Below are 14,340 nucleotides of genomic sequence, written 5' to 3'. Positions count from 1 at the left end.
CATCGCACCTGAACCCTAAATCGCTTAGCGGCACGTCAACTAGTGACGGCCAAGACCAGACCAGAAAAATTACTTAACAACTTACTTAATTATTTATTGTAAAGTCAACATCTCCTGAGGATGCTCCGGTTTCGGAACGAAACGTGCGTTGAGTAGGTACATTGTCAAAGATCAGTTTGGAGTATGAGGATTAAAGAAATTATAAATTTCACCTAACAGATTCTGCTGCTTTTCGCGAAATGTAGCAAATTAAGCTTCATTATCATATTATATCATGGAATTCCGCAAAGTAATATGCCTTCTATACAATTTTGTAGAGAATAATACGGGCAGTTACTTAGAAGACTTACCGATAGAAAGAAATCCACAGGACTCCGATGACACCACCCAGCCTTCAGCTTTATCCTCTACGCCATTCTTCGCACAACCATTTAATAGGACTGTAAAAATTACATCAAAATAAGTACATTTCTCACACAAACAATACAAAGTCAATTACACAGATCTTAACTATTTTCTAAATAGTATTACCTTAGTTTCTGTATCCCATATCCATGCATCGTGTGTGGCCATAATGTTAACAAATCATATTATTATTTTGTATGGTATAAGTATATGAGATGGCATGATTTAGTGCGATGTATGGTACTGTTTTCATCAATTGTAAACAAATTGTGGCATTTTGACCTTACCGTGAACAAACAATGGAACGATAATTCATGCGAATATTTAAGAAAAACTATTTTATGATTGTATTATCTGCAGATAAATACGGGGAAATAAAGAACCAAATGCCGTCAAGGTATTCTTAAAACTGTTAAAAATGCAATGGACAGGCCATGTGCAACGCATGGGAGGCACGAGAGCCTCAAAGAGGTTGATGGAGGGCACTTTGGAGGGGCGTAGAGGCCTAGGACGACCCAGGGGTCGCTGGAGTGATGGAGTTGAGAGGGATATGAGGGTTCTGGGAGTTCGGAGCTGGAAAGAAGCGCTTCTGACCGCCTCAAATGGAGAAATATGCTTGACCAAGCCAAGGCCCACCCAGGGCTGTAGAGTTTTGATGATGATGAAGAAATAGAAGGGATTTCCCGGGAAGCATGGAAATTTCAACCTTATGACCTCAAGTTACATATGATTTTATGTTGGGTAAGGACTTCAGGTTTCCTCAGAACATAACTAAGGGTACTATGACCTATGACTCAGGTTTAAGAACATTGCAGCATATCCCAGGACGTGTTCCTTGCATGCCCTGCGAAGTGTAGCTATGTTTATCGACAGGGTTTGCCGATATATATAAAATGATTTAATCCGGAAAAAAAATATTTTGGACAACACTTAGCGAAAAACCACAATTCAGAATAATTTGCATTGATTCCCAAAATGGCAACCTCATTTAAACTTACTTGATTGACTAACTGAACTTAGTTGATTTATATCACAGACAAATGAAGATTATTATGTTAATTTGTACTTGTTTTCGTTAAAAAAATCTTACTTAAATAAACACTATTTATTCCTTTTCTTACTTTTTTTTAAGTTTTTTAAAATAAAAAATGTGATAATTTGACAATGATATTATTTTACAAATTCCTTCCACATTTTTGTCACAATCAAGTGTTTAATTCCCTTACAGAATGAAATTCTTCTTTATCATAGACTGGATATATGTACACATGGGATATATATAAAAAAAAATCGGATTTTTGTATATTTATTATAAAAATCAGATTGTTTCCACCATCCCCTCCCACCATCAAGCGGGCCATATACTTGGGTCCGTCAATCATTATTATAAAAAAAAAACCAAGCTATTATGGTTTATATTTCGTAGTAGTTTGGGAGACATGAGAGTGAGTTTTCGAAAAACGCTCCGTACACAGAATTAAGAACGTACAGAATCCTCATTCAGCAATTATTGTATTAAGTGCATTGTGTCCAAAAACAGTGAAAACGGCGCGCACATCTCACATTACACCCGCTACAAACTTTTTCCCACTTTCCCATTTTATGGTGAACGTTTAGAACATTAGAGGTGAAATCAGTGGCGTGCACAGGGTTTTTGACTAGGGTATGCATAAAGTAGGTACATGGCATGAAATGGAAATTTTCACCTACAATATGACTTATAAAAAATAATTTGGGTATGCAGTGCTTTTGAGCATGTATGAAGTGCACGCCACTGGGTGCAATAATTACTGTCAACTGCTAAATGGTATGAAGTGGCTAACCGTTTGTTCGGGAAACACTACTAAAGTGGATTGGTTTTTGATGCTTCAATATTATAGTCATAAAAATGTAATAGGCCCGTTTTGACATTTGTCATCGCGACGTAACTAGTTATGGAACCATAAGACTCTGTACTCGATACTCACGATAAATCAATTCAAGTTTGTATCAGTACTTGATTGATATTATTATGTATTGTAAAGTGTTCGTTCGTTCAAAGTATTCCTTTAACTTCACAACCAATACGCGTGACTGGCTGTTGATTATACGTCCACTTTTCAACATGTTGAAACAGAGTTAGTACTATATAACAACAAACACAAAAATCGAGTCAAATCACTATGTTTAAATTAATGTCCAAAATAGAAGAGCCATAGTTAACGTAATAGTAAACAATATATATCAAACTTAAACGAGCGCACAGTCACCTTTACAAGATGAGGAACGAAAAACTGCGCAGTGCGCGCGGGGACGCTTCAGTCATGTGCCGCTTGGTCAGATACATCATCTCAGACTCATTATTTAGAACCCATTTTGAGAACCAAGCTCATTCTTTGCTGTAAAGATAATTACACAATATTTAATTTCGATATTCAGTAAAAAAATGGTTACAGCTCTAGTATAAAAAAAAAAAAAGACTGAGAACGTAACTGTTTTCGGAACGTTTCGCAACAATTATAAATTGCATGCTACTATGAAGTAAGCGCAAAAAGAATACTCGCGATATATTCTTTCATATTATTTAACGTCCCAAAAAAATTTACGTATTTTTTAAAACACTGTATGTAATTGATTTTTATTTTTTTGTTTCTTTCAGTTTCGTTCCAAGTTACATTCTATGGTCTTACACAAATGTCAAAACGGGCCTATTACATTTTTCCGACTATAGTCGTGTTTCTGTATGTTTCCAATTCTGTGGCTCCGTATGGTTATTAGATCACGTATGTTTTAGTTCATACAATGATAATGGTCTTATGTACTAAATTAATTATGGTAACATAAAATGATGGAGCATGCATACCCGCAGCATGCTTCGATGATGACTGTTTGTAGGCATCTGGAAGAGTACACATTTAATGGTGAATGATTACTATTATAAATGATTATGAGGACACGACATTTTCTCCAGGATGAAACATAAATGATTTAAAACAGTTCCGTATCGAGTTATGAACATGCAATGATAATTATAGACGGCCAACTGGCGCAGTGGGCAGAGACCCTGCTTTCTGAGTCCAAGGCCGTGGGTTCGATTCCCACAGCTGGAAAATGTTTGTGTGATGAACATGAATGTTTTTCAGTGTCTGGGTGTTTATATGTATTTTATAAGTATTTATGTATATTATTCATAAAAATATTCATCAGTCATCTTAGTACCCATAACACAAGCTACGCTTACTTTGGGGCTAGATGGCGATGTGTGTATTGTCGTAGTATATTTATTTTTTTGTGATAGAGATCAAGGGCAATGATTGCCATCAGATAATAAAATAATTTATAAAAGCTCTGTACGCTTCCCTAACCAGAACCAAGCGATGTAATACTATATCGCTTGGTTCTGGTTAGGGAAGCGTTTATCAGAATTGTTTATCATATAGGTGTTTACCTATCTGATAAACAATTTAAGAATAAAGTTGAAGACATATTACATTTAAGAAAGGTTATTATAGAATTAATGAGATAGATGAGATAGAGATTAGATTATATAAAAACGCGTTGACAATCGAATGCGCCATGATATTTAAATATTTTAATTAACATGGAAATTAGATTTTTAATAATGTATGTACTGATATAAGGAATTAAAATAACGTTTGCTTCAACGGTGAAGGAAAGCATCGTGAGGAAACGTGCATGCCTGAGAGTTCTCCTTAATGTTCTCAAAGGTGTGTGGAGTCCCCCAATCCGCACTGGGCCAGCGTGGTGGACTACAGTCTTAGCACCTTCTCATTTTGGGAGAAGACCCGTGCCCTGTAGTTGACGGTAATGGGTTGATATGATGATGTTGATGAATGTCTTGACAAGACTGCTGAGTTTCTTGCCTGGTTCCGTATGATGCGCACGCATCGTAAAAATTTACTCTCATAATTTTTTCCTAACGCGCCAAAAGAAGTATAACTTCATTAAATAAACTTGGTTGGTTTAACTCTTTCGGTCCCGTACAAATCGTAGTAAATCTCACACCCGGCACTCTGATAAGCGTTATAGTGAAACGTAAGAGAACCGCTCGGTGTCACTGTACGGTACATTACGATGTTTTTTTTATAACACTGCGCTTGAACTATTGTTATTGTTTGTTACGGAATATTTATCGGGTTACGTTCTAAGATAAATGCGTCCAAATGGAAATATACGGGTAAAGTAGGTATTTGTTGTTATTGTTTATCTAGACTGCGCGCCTCGTAAGAAGGCTCAGAGTAACTCAGCGGGCGATGGAGAGAGCTATGCTAGGATCACAGAATTAAGAACATACAGTAACCTTGTACACGGCTGACCTTTGAAACCATTATAGAGAACTCTCAGGCATGCTGGTTTCCTCACGATGTTGTCCTTCACCGTTGAAGCAAGTGATATTTTAATTGCTTAAAACGCACATAACTTAGAAAGTTAGAGGCTGGGATTCGAACTCGGCCCCCCTCGAAAGTGTTATCAACGCTTCCCACTGGACTGTCAAGACAGTTATTAGTTGTTTATTAGCCTTGATGTCATAAATGAGTTTTAATACATTGTTTGATTATGGGTGGATGCAAAACGGTATAAAATGATGTCAGTACTTACATGAGGAGCCCATTGGCAGTATTTTGCCGAGGCAAAGCGGTCGGTTGCCGTATGGATCCCGCACCGCGTATATCTTGTCTTTTAACATTATCACTAGCGAATAACTCAGAGGTGCCAGCCTGTGAAGAGTTACAATTCATTAAATACTAGCATACCCAGCCCGCTTCGCCGGGCTAGATTTAGCTTTACTTTAAACAATAAACTTACATCATTAAATTTTTAATTTATGTTATTTATCTCCGTATTCATTCTCTTCTATTCTCTTCTCGAGCGGGTGAAGATCATTATCTACACCCATGTACACCCAACAATAGAGTATCATCATAGTAAATAAAAGCTGTATTTGACAGTTTGACAGTTCAAAAATAGGAGTGCTCCGATCGTCACCAAACTTACAGGATTACTCGCCAGGTCAAACCAAAGATTCCCTGAAAGTTTCATTGAAATCGGTCCAACCGTTTCGGAGCCTACACGGAACATACCCACACACTTTCTCTTTTATATATATATATATAGTTAGTTACGTGTAGTGATATCGAAACAAACACTCCAGCAAGGCTAGCACAGACAGGACACATAAATTATATCAGCGTGGGCAGGAGACAAATATCTCTACAAACAAAGTATAACAAAACAACGTTTACAATTTGGCGGCCATATAGCTTCATAGCGATTTCTTCCACGCAACCAATGGCGAACAAATACAGCAAATAGTTAGACAAATTACTCAGGCATTCCCTTATAGGTCGTTAGTGAAAACGGGAATAAGCAGTTTAGCAACTGTTTATTACTGACTACTGACACCGAGGTCCGATTCCTCGCAGCAATTCCCCGGGAAAGGATAAAAATATATCTTCTAACACAGCTTTATTAACTCTCAGAGCATTGGCCCACAATTAGAAATAATATCTTAATAATATATCTGTAATAATAAACGGGGGTAAACTTCTCCTATTCCATGTTCCCGTGCTTTAGAAGGTTGGCACGTTAATTATATCCCTAATAGTCGGATATAACTAACGTGTCCACCTTTCTTTCACACACACGTACGCACACACACACACACACGCACACACACACACGCACACACACACACGCACACACACACACGCACGCACTCATAATCTTTCTTAAGATATGTATAAAAACGTTCAAAATAAACCTACAATAAATATTTATTCCACGTTTATTTTGAACGTTTTGATTACCAATTAATATTACCAGCGTTACCTGCTAATTCAAATCTTTTTTTTTTGTTTAAACGAGCCATATTTATAAGGAGAGCACTGTCGCCTATAACACAGGTTATAACACCTAGCTTAGGGACAGTCGATAACAGTATATCCAAGTAAATTATAAGAATTATACAAGTTATAACTATTGTGCAGATGTAATGTAACTTGTACTTGTTTTATTGAACAATAAACATTTATTATTATAAACTTAGCTTAAAAGAATTACCTCATAAGATGGTTGATCCTTGCGGGCCAATCAGGTCCGTTGGTTTCTCCTTCGGGTGGATTCAGGCACAGTGCCTGTGTGATCAACTCGGAGTCCGAATGTGTTGATAGTCCTACACCACGCCCTAACACCTGCAAGCAAGAAGAAAAAATGCCTTGCAGAAACACCAAGAAAATGTTATCCGACTTACCCAAAAGATTTGATAGGATACCTCCTAATTGCTTTCTAATGAGACCCCGGAGACAACCAAGATGTAATATTCAAAAATCTCCATCAGGATCCCGACGTATCTCATTAAAAATATTTTTCCATACAAAAGTGTTTACTTATGACAACCCTATTGTAGATAAAAGACTGACACGCGCATAGTAACAAAGCTACGCGACGCGTTCCTAATAAACTCCTGAAGAGTTACATGATTTTAATTTGGCATGTAATGTTAATGCTGAATTTGATTTTTTTTCAGTAAAAACTATGGCAGTGGTTTACTCAAAAATTATTAGGTTTTCAGTTTTACAGATACCTCTCGGAGACAGTACATAATGTACGTCTACAGCCTGTGAAGTACTATTTCGGTTTTTATTTACCATCTTTCGAAGACTACTGCAGTTGACCAGCTCTCCATTGTGAGCTACCGCCAGCGCACCGTGTGCTGTGTGGACTACAAACGGTTGGCAGTTCACCTCTTCGGACGCTGCCGACGTTGAATACCTGCCCAGGAAATTTCAGATTAAGAATATCTGTTATAGAAAATGTTACAATAATATCGTTATATACTGCCAAGAAGTCCAAGCAAATCTTATCATATTTAGCTATTTATTTATTTCAGAAACGTTCTTTAGAGATCAAATAACCCTCTTGAAAACCAGGAATTTATCTGCAACTTCATGATTTTTAATTAACCGGCTCACTAGAGTACACAAGAGCCTCCTCTAAGAATGAAACGGGTATTTTTTTTTCCACAATGCTGCCTTTGAGAACGTTATGTATAGCTCTCAGGCAAGCAGATTTCATCACGATGTATTCCTTCACCGTTAATTCAATTGTATAAATTAAAGAAAACGCTCAAAGTTAGAAGTGCAAACTTGCTAGGCTATTGGAAATGCAAAAAAATATTTTTTAAGCAGACTAATTTTTTAAGCAAGTTATGTTTTCCTTCACCGTTGAAGCTATTATTTACTCAAAACGCACATAACTTAGGAACTTTAGAGGTGCGTGCTGGAATTCCAACTCTGCCCCCGAAAGTTAAGTCGAGCTCGTACCCGCTGGGCTGTTACCGCTTCATCGTTTTTTCAACACATGTGTTAAATTTTTCCCTTTGAAAGTAACGTAGGACTACTGACCTTGTATGCCCAATACCGAGGTTGCCTTTTAGCTTCTTCATGGCCTCATCGTTGAATATGTTGTTGATAAGGCCCATGCCCTTGTGTGTGTTGAATGTGCGTGCACTTTTGCCCTCCGACGCCACTATCCCAGCTGATTCCTGCCCTCTGGAACAATAACGCTTTGTTAATATAACCTAAAGGTCTGGTCGAAAACTTGTGCTGTTTCTACTGCACCGAGCCGGCCTTAGAATTTCTTGTATTGGGTGTTGCCAGATTTCTTTGACTTGACCAAGCTTATTACGGTATTCTACAAATTTCGTGGGAATCGTTTGTTTTCTTGGGATGAAAAATAGCCTATGTTACTCTCCGTCATTTCAAAGTTGGTTGGTTAGATAGGGCGTTAAGGAAGGACAAAAAAACAAACACATTTTCGCATTCATAATATTAGTAAGGATATCCTATTATAATGTTAAATATTACTTAATGAATGTGAATTGCTCTAACTTCATAGCTAAATATTAATTTACTGTGATAGTGATAACAAAAAATTACCTAGGCTTTGTTTGTTGTGGGCTCTTTTAGACCAGGGCGCGTTTGGAACCCTCGTAGCTTTAGTTTTAAGTTGGCGAACTAAGTTATCACCATCCCTTTACAATTATGTAAACATATATCTACGCTTCTGCTAGCGAACTGGGTGTTCTTGGTGCGGCTATGGTGAATGTGGGTGCACCTCTCAGGAGGATATGCCCCAACGGCGCTGGCTGGGTTGTGGATGTGCAGAAAGCGATCACGTAACCCAGCCACCAGGCGACGAGTTTTAATACCGTGGGTCCGCAAGAGTCACCTTCCCCGATGCGGTCGTAAGGATAAACCCGTGTAAAAAAAGGTATATCTTAACACCAGAATTAAGAACATAATAAATCCTAATTCAGCCATTATTGTGTCAAAAACCAGTGAAAACGCCCACCACACTTCTTACTTCACACCCACGCAATGTTGCTAGCTAAGAAACTTTTTGACCATTTTATGGTAAACGTTTAAAAAATATAGGTAAAATAATTACTGTCAACTGCTAAATGGCATAATCGCTTTATGCCATTATTAACCACTTGTTCGAGAAACACTACCAAAGTGGAGTTGTTTTTGATACTTCAGTGTTAGTCGTGTACACGGTTTCTGTATGGTCCTATTTCTGTGGTCTTAACAGAGAAGTTCAAGTGTTTTTGGTCTGACCCAGACTTCATGTGATCCATAATTGAACATGCTTATGTCAGTTATTGTATTGTACAATGTAGATCAAATTGGTCACACAAGTTAACGCGGTTCGTACATGAGTTATAGATAAGTATTAGTGTTATTGTAAGATAAATGACATGCGTTTCTTTATAATCTTTAAATTGTGTGCTCATAAAAATGATTAAATGTCATCCATGAATACACAATTACAGCAAATCCAAAATTAAATTAATCTTATATGAAATTTAAAAATAAAATGACAACCTGTTGATTTTTAATTAATTTCAATACTATTTAAATTTAAAAAAAAATGCATATATTTTTACTTTGTAAATATTATAAATCATATACAACGAGTAACCAAAATACGAAATACGGTTGAAGGATGCATAGGTACATTTCATAACGAATAAATTAAAAAAAAACTGAAAACTGAATTAGTTTTCAGTTTTGTTTTTGTTAAAAATTTTAAATGTTATGACAAGCCTATTGTATCTACAATAGGCTTGTCATGTTGTTGTCATAGGCATGTCAAAGACCGACACGCGCATAGTAGTTAAGATACGCGATCCATAACTTTATACTAGATTAAATAAGTGAATTTAATTTTGCATGCGATATGCGATAGGGAAAAGTGATGAGAGTAACGTTTTATGATGCGCGCGCACACCGTCACATAAAACCGACACCCTGAAGTTAGCTATAAGGTTTAACAGTGTACACTTTGAATTGCCAGAGTCGGCTGGCTCATGCCGGTGATTTAATTGATTCAATTGTACAATAATCTCAAATTTTATTGTTAAGTGAAACTTGGTCTTCCGATAATGAGTCTATTAGTATTTCAAATTGAATTATGTTTATTATGTCAATTTCTTTAATTATAACAACAAACTCTTTAAGTTTCCCATCCTAACTATGTGTGTCTCGCGGTTTTAACTGCGTCTTACCTAAAGGTCACCTTGGGATTTAGTACGGAATATTTTGCTTTGTGTGGAGTTTTAGAAGAATTTAATAAACAGAACATCTTAGTGTTATTCACATACTTCGCCCCTAATCGACCTCCGCCCCGGCTACTGTGTGTAACACGCTTTAAAGTGATTGTTTTGCTTACACGTGCGTCATACGAAACGGTCAAGGAATTTTTAATGAGTGTTATTTTTTTCATATCTACATCAAGCAAAGTTTATCTCAGCATTGTGCCCTTCACAAGGTTTATTTGGAAAAAAATACACTATTTCAATTTCTGGACCACTACAAAGTTACAAATAAAACCTCTATCTACTCGAAAAAACCGCTCAAGTGCGAGTCGCGCTCGTTCAGAAAGGGTCCCGTGCTCTATAAAAACAGCAAATAGATTTATTTGCCGTTTGCTGTATGGGAGTTTCCTTAAATATTTATTGTATTCTGTTTTTTTTAGAATTTGTTGTTATAGCGGCAACATCAACATTCAAAATTCATTTATTTCAAGCAGGCCATATAAGCACTTTTGAAACGTCAACTATGTACGTTTGTAGTGACTCTACCACCGGTAGATTCTACCGAGAAGAGCCGGCAAGAAACTCAGTAGTTGCTCTTTTTCAACATCAACATTTTCAATCATTTTTCTATCTTGCGGGAGATGAGACATCATAAAAACACATCACCGGCCCACTACAGAGCACGGGTATCCAAAAACATAATTTAAAAAGTCTTTTAAAAAAATTATGATTAACCTAATTAAGTAATTAAAACTGCATGTAAAATATTTCAGCAAAAAAATAATCAAAAACCCTAGGGGGGTGAAGGCACTGAAGCTGAAATACAAGGTTGCTTAGTTTAGCTTTGTAGTGAAATAATTATTTAAGATTTATGAATCCCGTTCTTATTAAATAAGAAAACCTTTTACTATATTGTCTAGACTTAAGATTTTTTGTTAGGTTAAGGAGATGCAGCCTGGTGACAGCCGGACAGGCAGACAGACGGACGGACAGCAGAGTCTTAGCTATAACTAGGTGGGGCCCTTTACTTTTTTGGTACGGATCCCTAAAATTAATAACCTATTATGATACCACAACAAAAAAAAATAACAGTTGAAATATAACACCAGTTGAAACCGGTTTTCGATTAATCAAAGAATATCATTTACTTGTCATTATCAAGTGGCCGGTTCATGTAATGGCATCACCGTATACAGTTATCCAAGTGTTATAACAGTGTTAATTTTTTATGACAGTATCGGATGAATACTTATCGATTGGCCGGTTACGATAAAAGAAAACGAAACGTGTGTGTACTTATGTACACGCGTTTGAAGTTATATTCTTACGCCTTATTCTACGTTTGAAGAGAAAACTTCACTAACAATTAAATTATGAATTATTGAAAGTCAACTTTCAAAGCTTTTTAGAAAACTAAAATGTTGACTATAGCTAACTTCATGGTGTCGGTTTTTTGTGACGGTGTGCGCGCGCATCAGAAAAATTAACTCTCACCATTTTTGCCTAACGCGCTTTTAATAGAAAACGTGGGGGACCCCTGAATTGTTAACTAGATTAACAACCCAGTCATGCACAACGACAACTATAAATTAGTAAAAAAAAAAATTAAGAAAATATTTAGTATTTAATAGTATGTGGTTAGGTGATATAATTGTTGTCTCCTGGCTTTGCTACGCGTACTGGTACCTGACATGGGATAAAATGTATGTGTTCACCGGCCAAAGCAAGGCAACAGAATATAAGAGGTTTATCCCCGTTTACTATCACGCGTATATTATTTCCACCTGTGCGTCAATGCTTGGAGAGTTGATAAAGCTGTGGTAGAAGATAAAAATGTATCCTTTCCTCGAATAAAAAAATGTCTCGAGGCCATGCTAGCCGTGCACTTGCAGCTAAGATTGCAGACAAGACCTTGTTCAGGAATACCTCTTTATTATTTACCTGTGTTGAAGTGCCACCAGGCCGAGACATATGACCTGCGCGATGTCCACTTGTGTTGGCCAATCGCCCGTGCCGATTGCTCCGAAAACGCCGCACTCGTGTGTTAGTCCTGTAACGTAAACATTACATGTAGCGGGTACTCCATAGATATCCTAATGACAAGGCACTAGAAATGCCCTTTAGTACTTCAAGTATAGACAACACATGTCGCCGAACGACGGCTCCAAGTTCTACTAAAAGTTCGGAGTGGAAATACTACGCGCTGTTTCTGTTTTTCACAACGATGTACGACTTGTTTTAAAGCGTACGAGGCAATGTAGTGTGAAAATAACAATTGAATGTTTTTCTAGTATTAAAAAACAACTGTGCTCTGAGTCACCTTCGAGGCGACAAGGTGACGCTTAAATGTTTTGTTATTAAGATATTTATGGGGTACTCCTGTAAACCACGGTTTTGTCCACCTTCCTGCCTTAACGGTGTGGTAATACAAATATATATATTCACTCATTCATTCATTCATTTCAAGTGGTCCTATTATATAAGCGCTTTTGAAATGTCTGCTCTGTCTGTTGGCAGTTACCTTACCAACGGTTTGGAAGGCAGATTATACCGAGAAAAGGCAGGCAAGAAACTAAGCGGTTGCTCTTTTCCTACATCAACATTGTTTCTTAAATTTAACAATAATTTTCCTAAGATGAAGCTGAATGTTTCCATGCAAGCTGCAAGCTCATACAAAAATTTGCCGGGCTAATTATGATGACCTTAGACCAGGGTGCGTTTGAAACCCTCGTAGCATTAGCTTTAAGTTGGCGAACGAATTTATCACGATCCCCTTACAATTATGTAAACATATAATATGTAAGAACGCTTCATAAGTGTCTGTGATAGGCCTACATGAATAAAGAATTTTTTCAAAATACCGTAAGAATCCACACGAAAAAAGTCGCGTTCAAAAGGGTCATAAAATATTTCAGATATAAACATGATCACGTGACCATATTCCTCCGACATGATATTAGCACGTTGTATTACGTAATATAGCGTATTTATAAACATAATGATATAACAACGAGACATGAAATAGAGAAACCGAAATTAATTATATCAGTATAATTATGCTGCAATATAATTTTAACAAATAAGAAAAAGGTTCCGATCGTGATTTTATATTGTAAATAGGGTTGCCAATTTTCTTTCAAACTTATAAAGACAACTAATAAAAAGAAAAAATATATGCATAATTTTCCTACATTACGGTCGTACCTTATTCAATAGCAAAATCTCACGAAGACTATTAACTTCTCGGGTGGCCTATATTCTAAGTCGTGTATGGTTGTCTATATGGTGTACAGCATGTACACCAGTACATGCTTTAAGTTGTCTAAGAGTACCAGTAACCAGTAAAATCCGTAAGTCAGAATTGAGGAGCGTTTTCCCAAAATGATGCATATTAAAACAGTGTTTTTTCATAATACTATTTTATTTCTCTGTTATTCTTTGAAAATAAGCTTTAAATATGAATTATCATGCATTACAAAATGTTAAATGATTTATGTAACGTTGCCTGTTTTTTTTCCAGACGTCCTCAGCTATAGAATAATTGTCGAAAACATCAAATAAAAAACTGCAAAGTTTGATGTATCGCTTTGTGAATGCTACACAAGAACTATATTATTGAGTCATGTAGGTCACTAGTGAAAGTTATATTAAAAGCAATCTTATGACTGGAAACTACGACAGCCAAGAAAGATAGTCGAGCTAATGAACAGTCTTTCCTATCTATTAGTGAAAAATAACAAAGTAAAACAAAACGCAAACAAACACAACACAATCTAAAATCGGTCCATCTGTTTAAGCGCTACGACCAGTACACAAGACACACAGCAAAACAAGACATACAGTCAAAATTATCACACCTGTGATTTATTAAGTAGGTAGTGCAAGTTATATAAAGTTTGGTTGACAACCCTATTTGTATTATGATGACGAAATCGCAAGAGGTAATTTCAAAGGAAAAACACAATTAGTTAATGTGAAGCAAGTTTTTGAAGAATGATAATGAAATTTTAATCTATTATTTAATTTTCGACTATTCAAAAAAACAATGGCAGATTTGAAACAATTTTGTTTTTATCTATCACTCGTTATTTTATAGATGGTGATAAAAAAAAAAATTACTCGGCTAAGTTTGTTGTGGGCTCTTCTTAGACCAGGGCGCGTTTGGAACCCTCGTAGCTTTAGGTTTATTTTGGCGAACGAAGTTATCACTATCCCCTTACAATTATGTAAACATATGCACGCACGAAAAAACATGACGTATGCGGCGTTACCTCGCTCTGAGGCGTTCTATTCAACGCTTGAAGTGCAAGCGAGAGCGCGGAACGAGCGACAAAGAG

At 36.6% G+C, this 14,340-nt stretch overlaps 1 protein-coding gene across 4 annotated transcripts in view; it reads right to left on the bottom strand.

The window, feature by feature from the left end:
• The window catches only part of LOC120637761 (amidophosphoribosyltransferase-like), a 37,292-nt gene that overhangs the window by 7,212 nt on the left and 15,740 nt on the right, over positions 1-14,340 (bottom strand). For 3 of the 4 annotated variants that reach the window (XR_005659455.1, XM_039909765.1, XM_039909766.1), the window contains exons 3-9: positions 11,945-12,053; positions 7,809-7,955; positions 7,053-7,176; positions 6,466-6,596; positions 5,005-5,123; positions 3,248-3,283; positions 351-440 (exon numbers count right to left, since the gene is read on the bottom strand). Coding sequence is in view for 3 of the 4 variants with exons in the window: in XM_039909765.1 (XP_039765699.1) it covers positions 351-440; positions 3,248-3,283; positions 5,005-5,123; positions 6,466-6,596; positions 7,053-7,176; positions 7,809-7,955; positions 11,945-12,053 (756 nt within the window). In the remaining variant the exon portion in view is untranslated. The remainder of the gene's footprint in view (positions 1-350; positions 441-3,247; positions 3,284-5,004; positions 5,124-6,465; positions 6,597-7,052; positions 7,177-7,808; positions 7,956-11,944; positions 12,054-14,340) is intronic. The other variant, XM_039909768.1, reaches the window with a different exon arrangement.

This window comes from Pararge aegeria, chromosome 4 (assembly GCF_905163445.1).
Source record: "Pararge aegeria chromosome 4, ilParAegt1.1, whole genome shotgun sequence".
Classification (NCBI taxonomy): Eukaryota; Metazoa; Arthropoda; class Insecta; order Lepidoptera; family Nymphalidae; genus Pararge; species Pararge aegeria.
The sequence above is the reverse complement of the archived record's forward strand: the minus strand, read 5'-3'. Positions and strand labels throughout refer to the sequence as shown.